We start from the raw sequence: 22,322 nt of genomic DNA on the forward strand, positions 1-22,322 counted from the left end.
CATGTAGGTGTCTGTGCTATGGTAGAATTCCTTGTTTTCAACCACGTGACAAAAATTTGCTACGTCATACGCGGCCGCCATGTTGGGAGATAACTAAGCTTTCACAATGGCTTCTCTCGAAGGCGTGCACGATGTAAACCTTCAGTATTCGGATTACTTTGCGGGTGTAGAGGGTCCTACGAAGTCAAGGTACCACGAAAAAATAACTGTTTAAGGCATCGACCGATATGCGTCGAGAGAAAGTGATTTCTCCGAAAACATCGAGCTCCTTCTGAACGTTCAATATCCAGGTATTGTGAACTACTTACAAAAACCTAAATGAAGTTGTTGTGTTCGCCAGAGTTAGTCACGGTAGTGCATTTTTTTCTGATGATCTCGGAGGGAAGCAAACAGAGCAAAATAAAAGACTCATTTTTTATCGACCTCTGCTATCAACTCTTGTTTTCAGGTACAATGAATATATGAAGTTCTTATATTTTGAACTGCGGTTGTAGATACGTATGATGCACGATCCTCGCAGTAGATAGCGAGGATCGTAGAGCGCTGCACTAGTATCGCAGAGCGCTGCACTAGTATCGCAGAGGTCAGTGGTTCGAATCCCGTACAGGCTTGATTTTTTTCAGGTCTGATTTTCGCTATTGCATAAATAGCGCTATCTACTGCGAGGATCGTGCATCAGACGTAACTCTTGTTTTACTAGGTAATTTGGTTACTTCAACTAAGTTGAAATTGTAAATTGGCCACCGTTAAGTGTTAAAAAGCTGACGTTTCGAGCTTTAGCCCTTTGTCAGAGCGATCTAGTCGATCTTGACACGACAGCTGCAAGTTCAGAAGACATATCACTCATAGTACTCACATTGGCGAGTGATAAGGCATATCTCAAGGATTTAAATTTTGGATTTAGAATTAACTTTTTGTGTACTCTCACTTGGTGAATCGCTCAAAGAGAGCCCAGGACATCCTACTTTTAACATGGAACTGTAATTGCTTCCCATTGCTATTGCATTGCAGGGTTGTGTGAAGGGTTGTCTCATGTTGAGGCAGACCTTTTTGCTGTGGAGGCTGGTGTTAGAATTAGAGATTCTACCACATGCACACAGGAAAAGAACAAATGGCTTCTCTCTAGTCATATGAAAGAAATCCCCATTACCTATAATTGAGATGGATTTTACCTCTGCCTGAAGGAAGCATGAATTGATGGTGGAGAAACACTGGTTCGTCCTATGGCTACTAGATCTAACCCTGGGATCTGAACAACCAGGACACCTGCCCCAACCCAAGAAGAGCAGAAAACTATTTTTAGAAGTATTTCTGGCTGTACAGTAAGTCCAGCAGTCTTTTCCCTTGTTGCACCTTTAAATGAGCAGGATACTTGTAAAGAAATTGGTAATGTGCCCAAGCCCTTGCCCAATAGCATTTTTTTTAGAGAAGAGTGTTCGCAGTTAGATTACCAGTACATAGAGTTGTTGCAGCAATGTCAACAAATATTGCTTGAGATTACACCTGATGAGTGAGGAGTAATAGAAGCTTCAACTAGAAAGCAGTCACAATATAAAGTTTGGTACCAAATGGCAGGCAGGCAGGTCATATTACTGCTTCCAATCTAAAAACTGCTTGCAAAACGAATACAGCTAAACCTGCTAAGAGTCTTGTTAAGTCCATATGCTACCCTGAAGCCGATAAGTTTTCAACTGTGGCCACGAGGTGGGGTTGTGAAAATGAGGGTAGGGCTCACAAAGCTTACCAGTCTGACAATTTCTGACAGTGGTCTCAATATTGATCTAAGGTGACCATACTTGGGAGCTTCTCCTGATGGGATTATTAACTGCAAATGCTGTGGGATGGGTGTGTGTGAATAAAATGTCCATATGCACACAAGGATTCCACAATCGCTGAGGCTGCTGGCCAAACCAACTTTTGTTTAAAGAAAGATGAGTTTGGTAAAGTTCATCTTGACAAAAGTGATGCCTACTACCAAGTTCAGGCCCAGATCTTTATCTGTGAGGTTCATTATTGTGATTTTGTGGTGTGAACAACAATAGATCTCTTTGTGCAGAAATTCTTCCTGACCAAGAGTTTTGGGAAAATGCACGCTCTGTTTCCTCTGATTTCTTACACAAGTGCATTTTGCCTGAAATTGTAGGGAAGTAATATACATGCCCAGGGTATGAAGCTCTAGTCATTCCATCTTCATCAACATCATCTGGTGATGAAGAAGAGGAAGGGCTGTGGTGCTACTGTCAACAAGATTTTGAGGGCAGCACATTAATTGGCTGTGAAAGTGATTTGTGCAAGATAAAATGGTATCATATGTCATGTTTGAAGTTGAAAGAAGAGCCTTTAAGAAACTAGATCTGTCCAACTTTTTATAGAAAAAATTAACTGAGCAATCATGATTGAAATGTCAAGGTTATTCAATTCTACCACAACCACCAAAATATTACTTCGAGGGTGCTCCTTTCTTTGTCAAAATGCTAACTGAACTTTATGGTTGTTTGTCGTATAGGTATCTATTAACGACTAGCATCTGTGACACAAACTAAACAAATGTTGCTTGTCAGTGGTGTACCTTAAAGCTGTGTTTTTGTCCACTTGAGAATTACTGAAGTTCTTTAATGACAGATTGTGGCTAGCCTTAACTACAGCCTCTATATGAAAAATTGTACATGAAGTACCTGGAATCAAACTGGTTGTAAGTTCACCACGATCAAATGGTACAATGCATGGACTCTGATAAATTGGTGAGTGCGTAGCACACTATGGCAGCTTTGTCAATAGGAGCCAGAGACTCACCTGGTTTTGCCTTTACCAACGAAACAATACCGGCTTCCACAAAGTATGTGCGTGGTTATAGCCCAGCTTGTGTTGTTATTATCACTATTTAGAAAAGACAGCATCAATCCCACAAGTATCACTAATTAGCTGAATCTCAAACTAAACTATATGCATATGCACCAAGTTTGGAAAATTTTTATTACAAAAGAAACATACAGCCTTGACAGCTTAAACAATAATCATTTTTCAATTGCTTGCTTGTTCATACCTGTAACACAACCAAATTCAAAACAACCAAAGACAACACTGAGTTGTGGCATGATAAGAGGGGAAACTAAAACAGTACTGTAAAAGGATCATACCGGCTTCCGCAAAGCACGTGGGCGGTGTAGTATACAACAAAAAAAATTTACCATTCACACAAAATAAAGGTATTACAATCCAAACTACAGCACAAGTCTTAAAATAGTCTGCATTGGCATGCCTAATTACAAGTATTAACAGCTATTTAGAATGCATGGCATTGACAAGTATATCGTAACACCTTCAACTTACACTTCAGACAGCTATGTTACAGGGATTGTAACGCGTGGTTATCCCCCAACATGGCTGACCCCAGTTTTTTAATTTATGCTGATGTCACGTGCAAACAAAGAATAACAATAATATTTTAATAACATTTGAGATGCTAGGTAAAGAACAGTTATAGGTATTGTCTTGCATAGTAGAACCAAGTCTTTCTACTAGTTGTAAATACACCAATGTATTCAAGAAATTGCCCATACCTGAGGGTTAGAAGAGAATCTAAGAAACTTAAAGACAAACTGGAAACTAAATTTGAATTTTTAAGTTTGAGACTGAATTTGAAAACACCATGGGGCTCTTATAATGAAACTATGTAATGACTGAATTTTATTTTTTTCTCCTGAAACTTTCATTTGAATAGTATTTCAAACAGCCTCATCTTGGGTGTCTTGGTTGCATTTAACAGTTAACTCCAAGGAATGATTAACAAGTAACTTCTCCCCACAATCATAAATCCTTTTCATGCCTCGTGCCACAATAATTATTATCCAACAAACTTGTAGTGAGAATACTCAAACTTATCAGGTAAACATTGGTATCTTGATCTAACACCAAATTCACAAGAAAATGTATAGCAGTTAGTGGGGAGAATTATCAATCAGATCTTGGGAGTTTGAGCACAGGCAGCCCAAGCTCTATTTGAGAACCACACAAGGAACACAATTTGCATATCGATTTATGAGGATTTGTATGGGATTTTCTACAAGATAGCCATAGAGATAGTTAAAATTGAAAATATCAAATAAAAATGGCTTACCTTATTCCATACGTGTGTTGCTTGCTCCTGTTGTCGTTATTTTACCGATTTCACTTGATTTACTTGATCAGCAGGGATTTGCTAAAGCAAAGGCATAGAAAAAACCAGGAAAGATTTATTACTCGACGTTTCGGGGTCATCGTGACTCCATTATCAAGAGACTAGTTTAAAAACATGCAAATAAGGAAAGGTACAAGAATAGCATAAATTAGACTGAACGGCTTAAACAAACACCTTGGCGCGGATGGAATCCGTTTGCACGTTCAGTGTTGGCTTACGCATGCGAATATACAACATTTCATTAACAAGGCAATCAAATTTGCCGTTACATTTCGTGATGACGTTGAATTGCTCGATCAAGCGTTCAGGCATTTCACTATTGTGCTGGAGGTGGTAGTGTTTGTAGATAGAAGATGATTTCCTTGTGTGCCCTTCTACGCGCTCGTGTAAGTGACCACGAGTATAGCCCACATACCCTGCATCACACAGGTTACATTTAAATTCATAAACGACACATTGTTGGTTAAGCAGTCCTTGCACACCCCGACTGTTCAGGTGCCCCGTTAGGCGGGGAGCGCTTCCGGGGGGCCAGGTTCGATTCCTGGGCGATTTTGGCGTACTGGTGTACCCTCCTTCAGGCGTTACTCGGCGGAACCATTGCACTCCGGTTCCGTTAAGTATATATGTCGTCCGGCCGTTGCAGCACTGACCATTGCACTAAAGGGTCCGTGGCCGGGGGCGCCTGAAAAACAAAAAAAAAAACAATAGGGGGCTTAATTTCGTGTTGCTTAAGCTGTTGATCGAGCTTAGGGCTAACGAACACTGGTTGGACAGTCACGCTTAACTTCGAGCTTAGACTGTTCAGTTGTTGTTTAACATGATTAGCTGACGACTGGTCCTTGAAGGGTAATCTCACAGTCTCCGATGGTACGTCTGGTGATGGACAGGGTTCTGCAGATGAAATCCTTCTCTCAACGAACCGCTTGATTGTAGTTTCAACCAGTGGCTTTGGGTATTTCAAGTTATGAAAAACCCTTCTAAGGCGGTCACATTCCTCGGAGAAGAAAGACCAGTTAGAAGATAATCGATAAGCGCGATCCACCATGGTGTTAACTAGGCTGCGCTTGTACTTAATGTCAACATGACTCTGGAAATGCAGAAGGAGACCCGTGTTGGTTCTTTTGATGTAGACCTTACTCTCAATCTTTGGTGCACGGTTAAGCAGTTCAATTCCTAGAAAGGGAAGGGTTCCTTCCCGTTCGACTTCCATGGTAAACTGGATCGCTTGATCGAGCAATTCAACGTCATCACGAAATGTAACGGCAAATTTGATTGCCTTGTTAATGAAATGTTGTATATTCGCATGCGTAAGCCAACACTGAACGTGCAAACGGATTCCATCCGCGCCAAGGTGTTTGTTTAAGCCGTTCAGTCTAATTTATGCTATTCTTGTACCTTTCCTTATTTGCATGTTTTTAAACTAGTCTCTTGATAATGGAGTCACGATGACCCCGAAACGTCGAGTAATAAATCTTTCCTGGTTTTTTCTATCACTTGATTTAAGCGGTTTTTTTTTTATCCTGGTTTTCTCTTCTTTAGTGAAATCGGTAAAATAACGACACAAGAACCAAAATAACGACTCAAGAAGCTAGAGTCACTCTCGGCTATCGCCTCGAGCGACTCTTGGGCTTCTTTCGTGCTTAGCAACCTCCCGCGTGCATCCATATCTCAATAGTGTACGCTGTGGTGTTTACCATTTCTTAAGTATAAGTCCAAAATATCTACGTTACAATATTTATCGAAGACTGGATGTTTATCTGTGGGTACTTAGGTGTACGCAGTAGCGAAACTTCAAAAAAAGATTCTGCATTCGATTTTCAAACTTAATGTACTTCACTTGGATGATGTATTTGCCACGTGATAGGCTTGTGAACAGCGAGGGTGGTATATTTTCGTGATTCGCAAATGCCCATTTTTTTCCCGGGAAACGTAAAATGGCTTGTTTTTTCTCGTAAATCGTGATTTCACCGAGTAGCTGTGAACCGTGATTTTCAAAAATAATTCTCTGTGAAATGAGAAAGAAGTATTTAATTCGTCGTGAACCGTGATTTTGGTTGTAGTTTCGACAGTAATTAACAATGACCGTGAATTGTGAAAGGACCAATTTATTTTCCGTGAAACGTGATCTTGACACCCCCCCCCCCCCCCTTTACCAGCCTCAACAGCATTTGAAGAATGAAGAGCATGTGAAAGATGTTTTCCCTCCCTTTGCCAGGTTTTTCAACCTCACATGAAACACTTTAACTTATATATGCGTTCTACAATCTCAACAGCAATTTGTGAATGGACCTAAACGACCCATATTTATAACTCGTGCCTCAACAGAGCGCCTGAGGAAAAAAAAAACTTTGTTTACATGTCACTATTACATATTACACAGTTTACTTAATCGTATTTCTATAAAAAAAAAAAAAAAGTGTCACATAAATCACAATATGTGTTTCCAGGGTGAAACCTTTCGCGAGAATTGGTTTTTCAGCTGTGAGATTGCACTTCACTTCACACACATTGTTCAGTATTTTCCAAGTTCTTCCTACCGTCTTGGGAAGTTTCTGGGTGAGCCTCGACTTCATGTAGTCGATTCAGTTTTCCAGTAGGCTCATGTGTTTCGTTTGCAAGTAAAAGTTGCCAAAATTTTAGTTTTGTCGTATCTAATATCCGATCAATCTTTATTTCTATCTTTATCCAGTTGAAATCAGTCGCTGAATGTTTTACATGTCCTAATCGGATATGACACTGTCTTTGATCTAATCCTTTGGAAAGTCCTATTTAACGCCTGATGGCATCAGATTCCGGACGTAAAATGACAAAAAGAACTAAGTGCTTTGGACTCATTAATCTTCAGAAGACCCACTTTAATAGTGCTGAACAGTAAATATCACAAAAAAAGCTAATATTTCTACCTTTTCATTTTATTTGGAACACAAAAAATTAAAAATTGCCAATTAAGGGAATTGATTCAATAAAAGTTTCTCGATGAGTTTGAACTTGAAAAACTTAGAAAAAAATCTTGAATTATCAGGAATGATCTAGTAAAATTATAGAAGGCAATTAACACTGAAACAAAAGCAATCAGAAACATAGGCTTGTTTACCTTAAGCTTTTTACTGTACAAATATAATGCTCCTCATTTCTTTGAAGCTAATTTTTATCATCAATTGTAACTATTCAAAAGCGCACCGCTAATTCCTTAAATTGAAGATGTCTTCAATTAATGGTTAAAACTGTATTGATTTTGGAAATACCTGGTGATGCAGCCCCGCCGAAAGGAGAACAGCAAAGTGAAGAACAATTAACAACCAAGGATTAGTTTATACACTCAGACATATATGTTTGTTTTGAAGAAAAACCGGGTTTCCGTCCCAAGACAAGAAAGTTAAACAACACATTGAAATCATTCGTGGTGTTTTTGAAATAAACTGCTCAATATGTGATGGGTTCAGAAATAAATTGTTGAAGAGCCTCAAGCAAGCAGCATAGTGTCCCAAATTAGATTCTGCTCTATATCTGAGTGTTTTGCAAATCTTGAAATTGTAGTCAGTTTTAGCGTCTAAAGAAACAAGTACGTCGTATTTATCTATTTTCTTTATTTTCAAGACGTAGTATTTTTTTCTCCAATCCAGTTCTTATTTGCGCGATTTTCTAGCAATTTATATTTACCTCGTCTGTATTTTTTGTCTTTACAGAACACCTCGAGTGTCCGGAAGAAAATAATTCCTGAACAACCTGTGCGACCACGAAGCAATGAACTCGATACAAAACGAAAGCTTGGTATCAGAGACGAACTCTTCCAATTCAAGTGCAAGTAATTTGACAACAGCTCTTCACGCCGCTGTGATCATCTTTATAATGACCTTAATAATTCTTGGAAATCTTCTGGTGCTAATTGTAACTTACCGCCAAAGAAGCCGTCCTAGCGTGCGAGTAGCAAACATGTTCATTGCCAATCTCGCTGTTGTGGATCTCTCAATTGCGGTATTACTGTTTCCATTTTCTGTTGTGACGATTTTGCTTCGCCGATGGCCCTTTGGAGAGGCGTTATGTAAGTTCAATGGCGCCACTAACATGATGGCGGGTGCAGCTTCTATTCTAATAATGGCGGTTATCAGCTTTGACAGGTACGAAACTGTTTCTTTGAGGAAATGAAGAGAAGAGGCTGGCAAAGATAAGAATTTATAGTCTCTTTCTTAGCGCGGCACTATCGAACGAGATCCCGAGGAGGAATATTTTCGTAGATGGTTAAACATTCAGCTGTCGGTTTTTATGGCAGAGAGAATTACGCTAGGAGTCGAATGAATTAGACGTGTAAAGCTTTTTCATACGGTAATCTCCTTTTTAGGTCGTAACCGATTTTGGAAAATTAACCCTTGAGGATTTAAGAAGAGCAAAATTTTCTGTTGTAAATTTGACGAGATGGTGGAATGAAACATCAATTCTCGGGAAACTAGATTTCTTGAATCTGAAAGTGATTTTTTTTAAAGTGTGATACTTTCTCACCTTCAGCTGTAAGTGACAGAATAAGATTTTTATATCATCATGTTTTACTCATATCTTGACCGTTCTCTCTTCAGGTATCGTGCAATAGTTTCCCCACCGGGCAGTAAGATCACCCCTAAACAGGCCTGGGTACTACTAGCCATAGTCTGGACGTGGTCCATCATCATTGGTGTTCTCCCAGTTCTTGGTTGGAACCAATACGCACACAGCTCTCTGAGCACCATGTGCAAGATTTCTTTTAGCGAGGGACGCGGCTACATCCTCCTTGTGATAATCAGCTGTTTTGTGATCCCATTATTAACAATGTTCTACTGCTATCTACGAATTTTCCTCAAGGTGCGTTTCCACAAGAGGCAAGTGCAACGATGGAGTGACAACAGGCAATCACAAAAAAATTTTAGGCGTGAAACGAAGACAGCGCAAGTGGTTTTCACGGTGCTTTTCGTTTTTGTTGTGTGTTGGACCCCGTTTGTCATTGTCCATTTTCTGCAGTCACTTCCGACAATTAGCATTTCACGAATTGTTTTTCATTCAGTGACTCTTGTAGCGGGCGTGCATTCAGCCTGTAACCCAATCATCTATATCACGATGAACAGAACATTTCGTAACGAATTGCACCAAGTATGCCAGTGCGTCATTTGTGGGCGAGTCAAATGCTGTGGTGCTGACAACCTTGTACAGCCACTCAGCTTTGAAACCAGTTTCACGCAAAGATCATGAAAAAACACTTACCTCTTTGTTGCTAAGATTACTGCGGCTACAAGCCAGTGAAGTCGAAAGGGGATGTATCACAACATATCACAGTCGTTGTGACGGAGACATGACGCAATGCAGTCATGATCAAGTGAAGAAAGTATTACCATAGAGTGACGTTGCAGGGTAACTGCTTACTGATATAGGTTGGCCGCTCAAAACAGGTTCCACATGATGGGGATGTTACAAAAAAGGCCATTTTATCCATAATTAACCACTATTGTACAAAAACTCTTCAAAAATACTTCTAACATTGATTCCGGGAGGTAAACATAGACCAAATCATACTTGAAAGATTATTGTTCGTTTTGTTTGAATGGTTCCGCTTTAAGTGACTTTTCAGTACAAGTAGAAGACAAAACAAACAGACCGATGGGACTTAATAAAGGGTGACAACCACCGCTTAATATAATTAAGTAAGCGCTAAATAGAGGTGAAATTAGAGTAACTAAGGAGGGGAAAATTAAGGAATTGGACAAAAGAGGACAATTGTTTCCTAAAACTGACCTGCCGGTTTACGGAAAAGTTGAAAGTTATCAGAGAAAAACTGATCAAGGATTGAAAATTGGCACCAAGGAAAGCTCGCCCTTGAACGTGCAGCTCCACCTTATTTATGCACCTTATAACTGAAGAATCATATGCTCAAATGAAAGACAGTAACTTTATTTCAGCATCTAAGTCTGAAAACTATGAAATACAGTACAAACAATGTTCAAATTTTTAACCGCAGCGAGACCCGCTACATGCGTTTTATCACTATTATCAACGTTTACCTATAAAATCCGGTCACTAAGAACGATTAATTTCAGAACCAAGTTTCTAAAAATAGCAAAAATTAAAAAAAAAACACCATACATCCATGTAATTACGCTTCAATAACAAATCAAAATACATTAAGATATATGAATCTCCCACATTTAAGGGCGAAATCAAACCTTACGAATTATACAATATAACGTATGCGAAAAAATGGGAATTATCATGCCATTTCAAATAAATTTTGATGAAACTTTCTAGAAGTCAAAATGATTTTTGAGATGAAATGATTAGATAAAGCTTGCAGTGAAAATGTCAGATTGACACAAAGTACGTTTAACTATTAGCTAGACACGATTAAAAGGCATTTATCAGATGGTGTTTCAAAAAATCTCTGAATTTAAGTGTAGTATCTGTTGCTCCTAAAAACCCACAAAACCTATGATAACTTCCCATGCAAGAAAAATCAATTTCAAGAGCCCTCACAACATGAAATGGTTTGTAGTTGGGACCAAGATGTCTTCTTCGCGGCCATGTCACAAGCGATCTACTACACGCAAATCCATACGCGCTGTTTGCGTCAGCTGCAGGTTGATTTTCCTGCGCTTAGCAAGACTTCACGATTTAAATTGGTTCTAAGTTCTGATGAGTCAACCCAGCTAAAATTATATGGGTCCCGGGCTCACGAAATTAATTATAAAAGTGTCCCATTATTATTATTAAAAAGAAAGCATAATTTAAAGATAGTAATTAGAGTTCCTATCCCAGCCTCCTCTGCTGCCATAACCACGAGGCGTGGTTATCTTTCCTTCAGCGAAGGCCAGGTCTTCCGACACGCTGGTCACACTTGTCATGGTCCTCTGGTTTACTTCGACTTCTTCGTTGAATTTTCGGCCGTGAGTTGTGGTACTTCGTCTGTCCGTTGTGGACTCGGTATGGGACTCCGTGCGGCTCTCATTGACTCGTGAATGGGTTCGTGTTAGAACAAATGACGTCATACCATTTGCTATCTCATTTCCCCCGTAGGATCTGACAACCACTGGAGCATCTTTGGAGAACACTTCATCAGGAGTGGACGGTTCGTCCTCTACAGGCCTTGCCTGTACCTCTATGACTGGTTCTTCAAATGTCGCACTCAGGTCCTTTTCGGGTCTGATGAAAGCAGAAAGGGGTTCGCTTTGTGTCACAGGAGCAGAAATGTTGCGATTGAGCGGCTCGTTCTCTATTCTTGGTGATCCAGGCTGACTTCTTGGGGCTTTTCCAATGTCCATTGCAAGAGTTGACGTTTTCCTGCCACGCCCTTGAATAGCGACATTATCAACTGGTTTTCGGCTTCGTCGCACCTCAAAGCTTGTTTCGTAAGTGGGTTTAACTTCTACTCTAGCAATTTCTGATCTGGCCTGTAAGTCTTTCAACCTTCTTTCACTTCGCTGTTGATCTTCTTGAGCCAAAAAGAGATCTTTCTTGAGTCTTTCGATCTCGCGCTCTAGCGTGACACATTTCTTTTCTAGCATGCCAATCTTGTCATCCTTTTCATCGCAGCTCTTCTTCATTAGCTCCAGGTCTGTTTTCATCGTGCGCAGATCTTTTTCAAAACGAATGATCTGTTCCTGTTTACTTACTATATCTCTGTTGGCCTTGTCCAAATGGTGCTGCTGGTTTTGGCTGTCTTTAGTCGCTCTCTGCAGCTCTGTCTCCAGCTCCGATATCCTGACTTGACTTGAGATAAGATCATTGTTGGCCTGTTGCAATCCATCGGTGCTGTCTTTGTAGACTGTCTCTACATTATCCAGCTGATCCTTTACCGAACGAAGCTCGTATTGTAGATTGTTTCTTTCCCTTCGTAGAGCGTCTTTCTCACCCTCTATTTCGTCGTATTTCAACTTGAGAGATTCTATTTCACCACGGAGCTCGTCTTCACTCATATACCTGGTTTGCTTTTGCTGGTTCAGCTCAAACTTCAGCTGGTCAATCTCCCGTTGGAGTGTGTTACACTCGTCTGTCTTGTTCTGCAACTCACGTCTGAGGGCGTCTAACTCTCTGTCCATAGTAATGACCCTCGTTTGGAACTGCTCGATTACTGTCTCCTTCTCAATAATTTCTCGCCTGAAAACTTCGCTTTTGGTGTGAATCTCAGTAACTTGCCTGGTTACTTCTTTGGAAGCCTCTTCGTTCTTGTTGTGAGAATCTACCAACTGTAATCGGAGGCTGTCTTTCTCCTTGTTTGAGTCTCCAAGCTGTGACTCTAACCTTGCAATCGTTGAACGCAGTGAGTTGATTTCATATTCCATGTCCGACCTGTCTTTATGACTTGTTTTCTTGCTGTCTCCAAGCTCCTCCAGCTTCCGCTGCAATTCAAGGATTTCTTGATCTGAGTGCGCGTTCCTTTCACGACTACTCTCGTAACTAGCCTGCAATTCTGCGATGCGTCGCTGATAAACAATAATTTCTTCTTTAAACTGCGCCACTTTATCCTCTGTTTTTAGGTATGCATCTTGGAGGCTTTCCAATCGCTCGCGCGTTGATTTAAGCTCGTGCTCTAAGCTTGAATTCTTCTTATGCGCCTCCAAAACTTCATTTTGCAATTCATTTTCTCTCTCTTTACTTCTTCTCAAGGCAGCATCTGACGATGAGATCCACCCCCCGGAAGGTGCAGCTCGTTTTTTGAGCAACTCATAATCAGCTTCCAGTTTAAGAAGCTTCTTCTGCGTGTCTTCCAGGTCGTCTCCCAGGGTGCGATTTTCATTTTCAGCTGTACCCAGAAGTGCTTCTACCTCAATTAGTTTCTTTTGAAGCTTATCAATATCATTTTGGAGCCGATTTCTTTCCGAGATCAAACCTTGGTTAGTTCCTTCCAGACTGTTAATGGTCTTCTGCATTGACGAGACTTTGTCTTCTAGTCGTAGTTTCTCTTGCTCCAGACCTTCGCTCTTGTCTTTCCACGTCACTATTTTCCGATTCAGTCCCGAAACTTCACGAGCCAAACGCTCGCACTCGCCTCGTAAAGCTTCTGTTTCAAAGTCAGTCTCAGGCGCAGTGTCGACAGTGCTTTGTTCCACCACAGTGATACTATCCCTCTGTAAAGTGTTGTAACTAAGTTGAAGCTCAGACAGCTGTACTTGAAAACCTTGTAACTCTGACTTTAGCCTCTCGTTTTCGTCCCTGAGTAGCGAGTATGAAGTATCGAGCTCCGAATTCTGTAGCTGTAGTTTTTGGTTTTCGTGTTGTAACCCCCTTTTATCGCTTAGGGCTCTCTCCAGATTGGTTCTTGTGGTAGAAAGATCTGCTTTAGTGGCATTTATCTCACTCTGCAAAGCGTCGTAGTCGTTCCTCAGACGATCTATTCTATAGTCCCTCTCTGACAACTCACGCTGCAGGTCATCCACATCTTGCTGAAGCTCCAACAACTTTTTCTGTAAATTGGTAATCTCATCCCTCAACTCCTCATTCCTTGCTCTCGTTTCTTCCAACGTACCTCTCAGCTGGGCTTGCCGCTTGAGCTCCTCTTGCAGTTCTTCCTCCAACGAATGTATCTTAGCTTTGGCATCTTGGAAGTCTCTCTGTGCATCACTTTTACTTTGAACAGCTGCATCTAGAGCCGTCTGCAATTCTGAAACCTTCTTGTAGCTATCCATCAGTTCTCGTTGTTTGTTATCGAGAGCTTCCTGGGTGTTAGCCAAGTTGGTTTCAGTTTTCGCTAATGCCTCCTGTCCTTCGACGAGATCGATGTTCAGATCACGAATCTTATCATCATATGCTTTGTTGAATGTTTCAAGGCGAGTGATCTTGTTCCTAGCTGCTTGTAGCTCTTGCTCTAGAGAAGTGACCTTTTTGTGCCAGGACAAAATCTCGTCTTTTCCAAACTGGTCTTTCTCTTCCAGGGCCTGTATGACGTCTTCGAGTTCTTTTATGCGATTGGTTCGCCAGCTAACCTCATACTCCAACGACTCCTTTGCACGATTGCAATCACCGAAATCCTGTTCCATCTTAGATAGCCTCTTCCTAATCAAGTCCAGTTCGTTCTCTGTGTCTTCCTTTTCTTGGGTAACCTGCTGCAGCTGCGACTGGAGATCGACAACTTTCTTTTGTAGGGTAGCGTCCGCTTTGATTCTTGCTTTTTCGCTCTCGATGCTAATATAGCTGCTATGAATTTCTTGGTACTTCCTTTGAATAACGTTAAACTCGTTCTGCAGTTTCTTCTTATCGCGATCTAAAGATTCGACCTTACCTTTTAACTCGGTATTGAGTTTCTTCAAGTGGGCGATTTCATTCTTCAGATCATTTCTTTCGTCCTCCAGAGCCTCGTTGCGCGTTTCCAAGTGAGAGATTCTGTTGTTTGATGAGAGCAGGTCCGTCTTCGACTTCTCCAGATCCTTCTTTGCCCCTTGATAATAATTCTTGTACTCAATAGTTGATGCTCGACATGCCGCGATCTCCTGGGATAGCTTATCGTTGTCGCGGCGGAGTGATCTTATAGTGTTTTCCAGGCTGCCGATCGTGGATTCTCTTTCTCGAATGGCAACATTTAGCTCCGTGATTTCCTGATATCCTTTGTCAAACTCATCATTGAACTGGCCAATCTTTGCTTTCAGTGAATTTATTTCACTCTCCAGGGAACCGTTGGCTGACTTCAGAAACTCCACTTGCCCATTCTTGTCGGCCACCTCTTTTCGCAGAGCCTCCACTGTGTTTTTATACTCTGTGTTTTTCCTCGAGAGTACATCGTAATCTTCCTTCCTTCTGGCCGCATTATCACGGGCATCATGTAGCTCTGCTTTCATGGTGGTATTTTCTTTCAAAAATTTCTGTATTTCTTCTTCCAATTCGGCTATTTTATTGCTGTAACCTATAAGGTCGTTGTGCATTTCTTCGTTTTCAAGCAGGGTAGATTTGAGTCGCAGTTCGTAGTTTGCCATTTGTTTTTTCAGTGCAAATGCATCTCCGTCACTCATGTCCTTCTTTCTCAAAGCATCATTGATAGACCCATGTACGCTAGCCAGTTCGTCCCTTGCAACTTGTAAATTCCTCTCTAAGTTCTTTTTCTCACTTCTCAAATCTTGAATGAGAGCGTCTTTGCCGCCGACTTCCTTTGCGTGCTGATCCCACAAAGTCTGGTACTCTACTAACTTCCGCTGTACTCGCAGAAGTTCTTCATCGTTTTTGCTTAACTTGGCGATTTCTCCCTCCTTCTCGAGTTCCATTTTAGACCTAGCTTTTTGTTCCTTATCCAAGAGCAGTTCCAGCTGAGTAATCTTTGCATTTGCTTCGTTCAGATCGCGATTCAGGGAGTCTATTTCGTTCATCGCACTCTCGTATCCCTCCTTCAATGGCACCAACTCTTTTTGTGTGGCGTACAAATCATGCTCTAGCTCGGTTTTCTTTTCTTGTAGGGTCTCCCTGCTGGACTCCAGTCTTGACAATTGCGAGTGAATAGCCATAAGTTTCTCTTGAAGGTCCTTCTCTCGGTCTGTACTTCCTTTTAAGGCCACTTCTGTTTCTGTAAGTTTTCGCTTTGTTACTGCCAAATCCTCTTCGAGAAACCTGCGTTCTTCGTCTGAACCGAACGGATTGCTCTCCAACGTCTCGATCCTCTGCACAGCAATGTTGTAAGATTCCTCTACTTCTTTCCTTTTTGAGATCAAGTTATCATGATCAGTATCTTTCTTTCGGAGGACTCTCTTCGTATCTTGGAGTTCTTCTTCTATGATGGCTTTCCTTTGCTTCAAATCCTCAAGCTGCCTGTTTTTGCTGTCTATATCTGAAGTGAGAGTGTCAACTGTGGCCTTGAGAGAGGAAATCTCGCTTTCCAAGGTAATAGTTTCATCGCGGTATCGTGCGGACGATTCTTTCCAGTCCTCTAACTTATCCTTTAGGGAATCTTTTTCTCTATTAGAGTCAGCCAATTGCTGCTCAAGATTTGAAATTTTGACGACTGATGTGCGTGTTTCCTCTTGAACGCGATCTCGCTCGTACGCTGTTTTCTGTGTACGGCCTTCTGCTTCTTGAACGCCATCTTGCAGTCTTAAAATTTCTTTTTGAAGACGTTCTTGTTCCTGCTTTAGCCTTTGACAATCTTCACGGCTGATGTTTAAACTTGCTTTCAGTGACTGAACCTGCTCTTCTAGATATTTTTTGCTTGCTTTCAGTTGATCTATGTGGTCCTCCTTCTGTGTAATATCCTTGTTTAGTAGGTCAACGGCAAGCTTTTGCTCGATAAGCTGTTGTTCAACTTTAAGAACCTCTTCACGGTTGACTGCTGATCTGGTGATAGCGTCTTCCAGTTGTCCTTGTAAGGAAAGTTTCTCTCGATATTCGTGTTCAAACTTAACCTCCAAGTCAGATAATTTTCCACTGGTGGCCATGAGTTCATCTTTCAGGGCTCTCTTCTCACGGTCTGCCCGGTTCCTGCCCTCATCTGCTTCGTGTATTTTTCTGTTCAATATGTTGATCTCATGTTGAAGCTCAATGCCTTGCTGTTGAACTCGCTTGAATTCCCCTTCTGCCTTGTTCACTCTAGCTTTTTGCAAATGTAGCTCTTGTTTCAAAGAATTCTCTCGATCTTGGCTTTGAGTTAACATGGCCTCTAGCTCGTGATAATTATCCTCACTTGGCGCTATACTCTTGTCTCTGTCCTCCTTTTCTCGTTCTAACGCAGATAGGGTGACCTCCATTTTGGAAATCTCGATGTTTGAGTTCTGAATCTGTTCTGTAAGATTCACCACGTTGTCTTCCAGATTTTCGTTCTTCCATTTGTAGGTCTCAAGGTCTTTCTTGGCTTGTAGCAACTCGTTTTCTAGTCCTGCCTTTGATGACTTCAATCTCTCAAGAGTGTTTTCTTTGTCGCGAAGATCCTTTCGTAAGCCGTCTATCACCCTCTCTTTTTCGCGAACCTGGTTTTGCATGCTTAGCATATCCTCTTTCACTTTTCTGTTGCTTGCCAGCTGCTTTTCGTACTCGTTCTTGAAATGGTCCCTATCTTTAGTGGCGTTGATCAGCTGCGTCTCAATTGAAGTGATCTTGAATGTATAGGTGCTTATCTCTTGCTCCAGATTGCCGCGCCCGTCACGATGGGTATTGACATCCTTCTCTAAATTATCGATACGGTCTTGAGCTAGGCCCAGTCTTCGTTCCAAGTCTTTCTTCTCAGCGTCTAACCCCTCGCAAGTGACTCTAGCAGTTATCAGATCTTGTTTAGTGTTATCGAAATCCCTTTCAAGTTGTCTGAGCTCGTTGTTCAGTTCTTCTATACCTTTGTCCTTCTTTCCGACCACCTTGTTCATAGTCTCGTTGATCTTCCTATTCTCCAGCACCTGACTTTCAAGAATCATAATCTGTTCTTGGCACTGGAGCAGTTTGTTGTTCGCATCGTCTAGCTGATCTTTTAACTGCAACTTCTGCCGTTGTAGAATTTCAGCCTGGGACTCAAGCTTATTTGAGCGTGTCCTTGCGCTGTACAGATCTTCTTCTGCTTTATCTTTAAGCCTTAAAGCCGTGCTTACTTCGTTGTCCTTCTCTTTTAACTTCTGATCAAACGATGTCACTCGCTGAGTCATCTCAGTGTTCTCTTGCGTCAATCTTTCGATGTCTTGGCTCTGTGCCGATATTCTTCCTTCTACCTCATCTAGCTCCTCTTCAAGTTCTTCTTTGTCTTTCTTTGCCGCTTGTAATTCTGCCTCTACTTCTGCAATTTTCTTGCGATATCCAGACAACTCTCTCTCTAATTCTCCGTTTCTGTTGCGCTCAATTTCCAGCTCACGCCTTGCATTCTTATCAACATCTTTCTTGTACGTTGTTTCCAGAGTGTTTATTTTCTTTACCACAATGCTATGGTCGACTTCCAGTTGATCGCTTTTCCTTTTAGCGGACTCGTAAGAGGAAGTTACCCTTGAAAGCTCTTCGCTAAGCGCGGCGGCTTGTTCCTGAAGTCTTCTTTTGTCACTTTCAACTTCATCCACGAGAGACTTATTGTAATTAAGTTCACCTTTAAGATCATCATAGTCCTTCGTCAGAAAGAGAACTTGCTCACGTAATTGCTCGATGGTAGATTCTTTATCGGCTCCTTCGCGTCGGTAGTCATCCATAATGCTTTGCACCTCTACTAGTTGTGTCTTCATGATGTCTACCTCCTCAACATTCTTACGATCGTTCCCAGTGTAGTTTTCAAGCTCAGCCTCCAGCCATTTCTTCTCCTTTAGGGCCTCAGCCAGATCAGCCTCTAAGCGTTCGACTTTCTTGGTGAGCATCAGTACTTGCTGGTGGTTGTCCATTCTTTCCTGATCGCAGATCTTGTAGGAGGCTTGAAGCTCAGATGACTTCTTGTAATATTCCTGAAGTTCATCGTTTAAGCGATCTTTGTCTTCGTTAAGGAGCGCCAAATCCGCTTCGACCTCGCGAAGAGCTTTCTGAATCTGAAGATTTTCACCATGAAGACTTTTCTTCTCGTCGTCTAAGATTTCCATATGCGTTTGGAGCTTATTGATCTCCTCGTATAGTGGTTCGCTTTTTCCCTCTATGGCTGCTATGTTAGCTCTAAGATCGTCAATTGTACGGTCTTTAGAAGCTGCATCTCGTTTGAACCATTCTGAAGTGCGTTGATACTCAGCGGCACTTGCTTGAGCTGTGACCAGATCTTTTCGGATTTTGGCAATTTTGCTCTTCTCTTCGTCAAGGTCAGACTTCAACTGGACTTTGCTCTTGCTTATAGTGTCCAACTGACTTCCAAGTTTCGACAAGTGTGTCTTCATTCCAGCGGTAGATACCTCAAGTTCTTCGTTTTCTTGCTCGTTCCTCTGCAATGATGCCTTTAACTCGGAAATTCTGCGCTCTGCATGCTCTAACTGACTCTTCAAGTCTTCGTTTTCCTGACCGAACAGATCCACTTGAGACTCTAAGTCGGCCACCAGTTCATTTGCACTTTCACACCTATTCTGAAGATCTTGTGTCTCTGCCGCTGACTCCTGGTAATTAGCTTCTAGCTGGTTATTCTTCGTTTGAAGTGAAAACAAATTAGTTTCCAAGTCACCAATGCGAAGGCGAAGGCGATTGACGTGTTGTTCGTTTTCACTAGCTTTTTCATTGGCCTTTTCACAGTTGTTCTCCAAAGTAGGGATGCGCGCTTTGACTAGTGCCAGCTCTTTCTCCATCTCGTCGCGTTGTGCCGACAACCCTTCGTTAGCTTCGACCAAATCGTTTATTTTCCACTCGGCTTCGTGTAGATCCCGCTCAAACACCTCTTTTTGTCTGTCATAGAGATCGGAGGAGAGTTGATTCTTTGTGAAATCTTGCTTTAGCGCTTCTAGCTTTCCCTGCAGGGCCTTATTGGAATTATCCAATTTTTGCAGCTGGTTATTCTTGGCGTTCAACTCTTCGCGATACATGTCGGCCTTCTTTTGGCTTTCCAAGAAATCTCGCTGAAGAAGATTGTAAGCTTCTTTTCCTTTCTTGTAGTCTTCTCGCAGATTTTCTAACTGGTTCTTAAAATTATCTCTCTGTCTAACAGAATTTTGCATCTGCGCTTCCAGTTTGGACGCTTTCATAGAGTTGATTTGTGCTTCTTTCTGCAGTTCCCTCTGGTTTTTGTCATAATCCGCTTGAATGTCATTTAGCTTGTTCTGAAGAGCCAACATTTCTTCTTGTAAATCTTCCTTTTCCTTATGAACAAACTTGTAGCTTGTTTCCCATTCCGTAATTTCCTGTCGGACAGCCACGAGTTCTTCACTGTCTTCCTTTCTTCCTCCAGGAGATGGTACCAGCGCCTGGCTAGAGGAAAGCTCGCGTCTAAGCTCATCATTTTCCTTTTCAAGAGCTACTTTCTCCTCTCTAAGTTTTCGAATAAGTTCTTTTTGCGAGTCGAAATCTTTCTTCAAGGCGTCGTATTCCCATTCTTTCTCGGTCAGTTTTCGCTGTACTCGGATTAACTCGTCCTGATGCTTTTTCGCATCCGCTCGTGAATCTTTCAACTGTTCTTGTAGATGAGTTTTCTGTTTTTGAAGATTTTCAATTTGCGAACGTAACTTATCCACCTAAAATGAAAAGGATATCTTCATTTGTCTGATGTTTTTCTTTTTCTTTTTGCCTTGTTTCCGCGTGAGTCGAATCAAATCATTATACGAGTGAAAATTATTTGCATAGCGAACCGATTATGTCTCTGAATTGTTTTACAAGAAAGTCATTTTATACTTTGATTTTCGATTCTAAAAGTAAAAGAACAAAGTTCATAGTAACTCACGTACATTGAAACCGATTTATGTTAGTTATAAAGCAAGTTTCTGGCCAAAAAGCCGCTCTATATTCAGTTGTCTGGGGTTCGCTCGACGCAGGTTGCCGTACGACTAATTAGTTTCTTCTTAAAGTGCCAAGTTTCAATGCCACGATACTTGACCAAACTCAACACCATAGCAAACTCGGTCAGGATTATCTACTGTAAAGATTTTGTGTAAAATGTAACGCTCCCATTAATTAAAGTTAGTCTGTCGTAGCGCAAGCTGCAGAAGGAGAAATCTTTGTTTCTTTTTAAGATCTCGGTAACCAGTAGGTGGTGTAAGTTCCAGAAGCGCGTCTATGCAAATGAAAGCAGTCTGCGATAACGTCAATTGCAGGTACAACAAATAAATTAAAGCTACAAATAAACCAAAGTCTTACCTCATTTCGGTGCTCTTCCTTCACATTTTCCAACTCCAGTTTGAACTTCCGATAAGCCGTTTCCAAGTCACTGAAGGTTTCCCGGGCGGTTGCTAGCTGTTTCATAGTGACATCTTCACCCGTAACTGCTAAGCTTTCACTATTCGTGCTGTACGAAGACGACACAGAACTGAATGTTTCTACCGAAGACATTGTCCGCCTTGTCTCACTGGTAACAACTCGATTCTCCATTCTTCGTCTATAAAGGGCGAAAGTTGACGAGCGCAAGCGTTCACGAAACACCCGCTCTCGCGAGGTTGCGACACTAAGATTGTGTGCGTATTCCCGTTGAAGAGTTGAGAGTTGATTTTTTTCTCATAAACTTTACGTCCCTTGAGGTCTACCGGCTGAATTACCAGCTGTTAAAATTTTGATGAAGAGCCAATCAGATTTACCCTTGCTGCCATTGTTCAATAGTGTTTCAGGTAGTTTTTGTGTCGCCGAAAAAAAAGCGACCCTCCCACGGAATAACAACGCCAAGAGTCTTGAATTCGTCACAATGGGTTGTTTTGACCGCTAGGGTTTTGTCATAAAATATAAACGATGTATACAGAAATCTGACAGAAGTATTTGTGGGATTTAAGAAACAGTTTCTGCGGTTCATAGGCCAAAAGAATATTCACGAACGACCGGACACGTTTTGCTAAGTACATTTTCATTACAATAATCTCCTGTAGGGACATTTTAACGAGTCGCCACGCAAAGACAACACTGACAACTTTAGAAAAAATTGTGCAATAAAGGAAGTCTTGAGATCTGCATGACACTGACATATCGTGTGGTTTAAATTCTATAGCTTTACTCGCCCTTGTCATTATTGTAAATGCGATCTGACAGCGGGAAGGATGATGAGTAAAATTATGGGTGACGTTGTTGACTTATGAATAAAACAAGTTCTTTAGGAGGCCGCTTCTGATATTCGTATGAATACGTTACGATAATGGTAAAGGATCTAAAGCTAAGCGATGGAGTCGAACTGGGAAAAAACTCTACAAGATTATTATGTTTTGTAAAATGTCACGAGAGCCTCGAATGATTTACTTGTGTTTATTTTTTCAGCGCTGCGCGCAAGTGTGTTTGACCCTAACTTTGAACAAATAAGTATTACAATTATTGATTCGAGATATTTAAAACAATGATGTTGTGTTAAAATTGGTCATTAAGTAATAAGGTTTTTATTCCAGTGTTTATAGGGCTATTTTTTTTCCCAATAAGTAATTTGGCTTCAATTTTTCATCGCCCTGAGACCTCTCATGTTTAAAGCAAAGTCCAGTAGCTATTAAACATATGATATGTGGAGTTTATACTCAAGTACAACGCAATTTGTAAGCAAGCAGAGAGACTTGCTAAACCTAGTAAAAAATGTAAACAATGATAGATATTCATTTCGTTAATTTACTTAACAATAGGCACCGTGTTTGTTAAAAGTTAAGTGTACAATCCTAACCATGTGGCAAGT

The 22,322-nt window shown here is 41.2% G+C and overlaps 2 protein-coding genes across 3 annotated transcripts; one reads left to right on the forward strand and one right to left on the reverse strand.

The window, feature by feature from the left end:
* The first annotated feature begins 11 nt into the window (after positions 1-11).
* LOC111335631 (5-hydroxytryptamine receptor 4) lies at positions 12-10,439 on the forward strand. Of its 2 annotated transcripts, none has more exons than XM_022941611.2 (4): positions 12-290; positions 1,012-2,741; positions 7,864-8,295; positions 8,749-10,439. In XM_022941611.2, exons 3-4 carry the CDS (start codon positions 7,922-7,924, stop codon positions 9,392-9,394), a joined length of 1,020 nt encoding a protein of 339 aa, XP_022797346.1. In that variant the 5' UTR covers positions 12-290; positions 1,012-2,741; positions 7,864-7,921; the 3' UTR covers positions 9,395-10,439. The 2 variants fall into 2 exon arrangements, with proteins under 2 accessions (XP_022797346.1, XP_088584464.1); XM_088728338.1 differs by having other exon boundaries at positions 1,012-1,322.
* LOC111335558 (uncharacterized) lies at positions 10,070-21,201 on the reverse strand. Its single transcript, XM_022941498.2, has 2 exons — positions 20,825-21,201; positions 10,070-20,205 (listed from the first exon to the last, which is right to left on the reverse strand). Exons 1-2 carry the CDS (start codon positions 21,053-21,055, stop codon positions 10,921-10,923), a joined length of 9,516 nt encoding a protein of 3,171 aa, XP_022797233.2. The 5' UTR covers positions 21,056-21,201; the 3' UTR covers positions 10,070-10,920.
* Between the last annotated feature and the right edge of the window lie 1,121 nt (positions 21,202-22,322).

This window comes from Stylophora pistillata, chromosome 7, assembly GCF_964205215.1.
Source record: "Stylophora pistillata chromosome 7, jaStyPist1.2, whole genome shotgun sequence".
Classification (NCBI taxonomy): Eukaryota; Metazoa; Cnidaria; class Anthozoa; order Scleractinia; family Pocilloporidae; genus Stylophora; species Stylophora pistillata.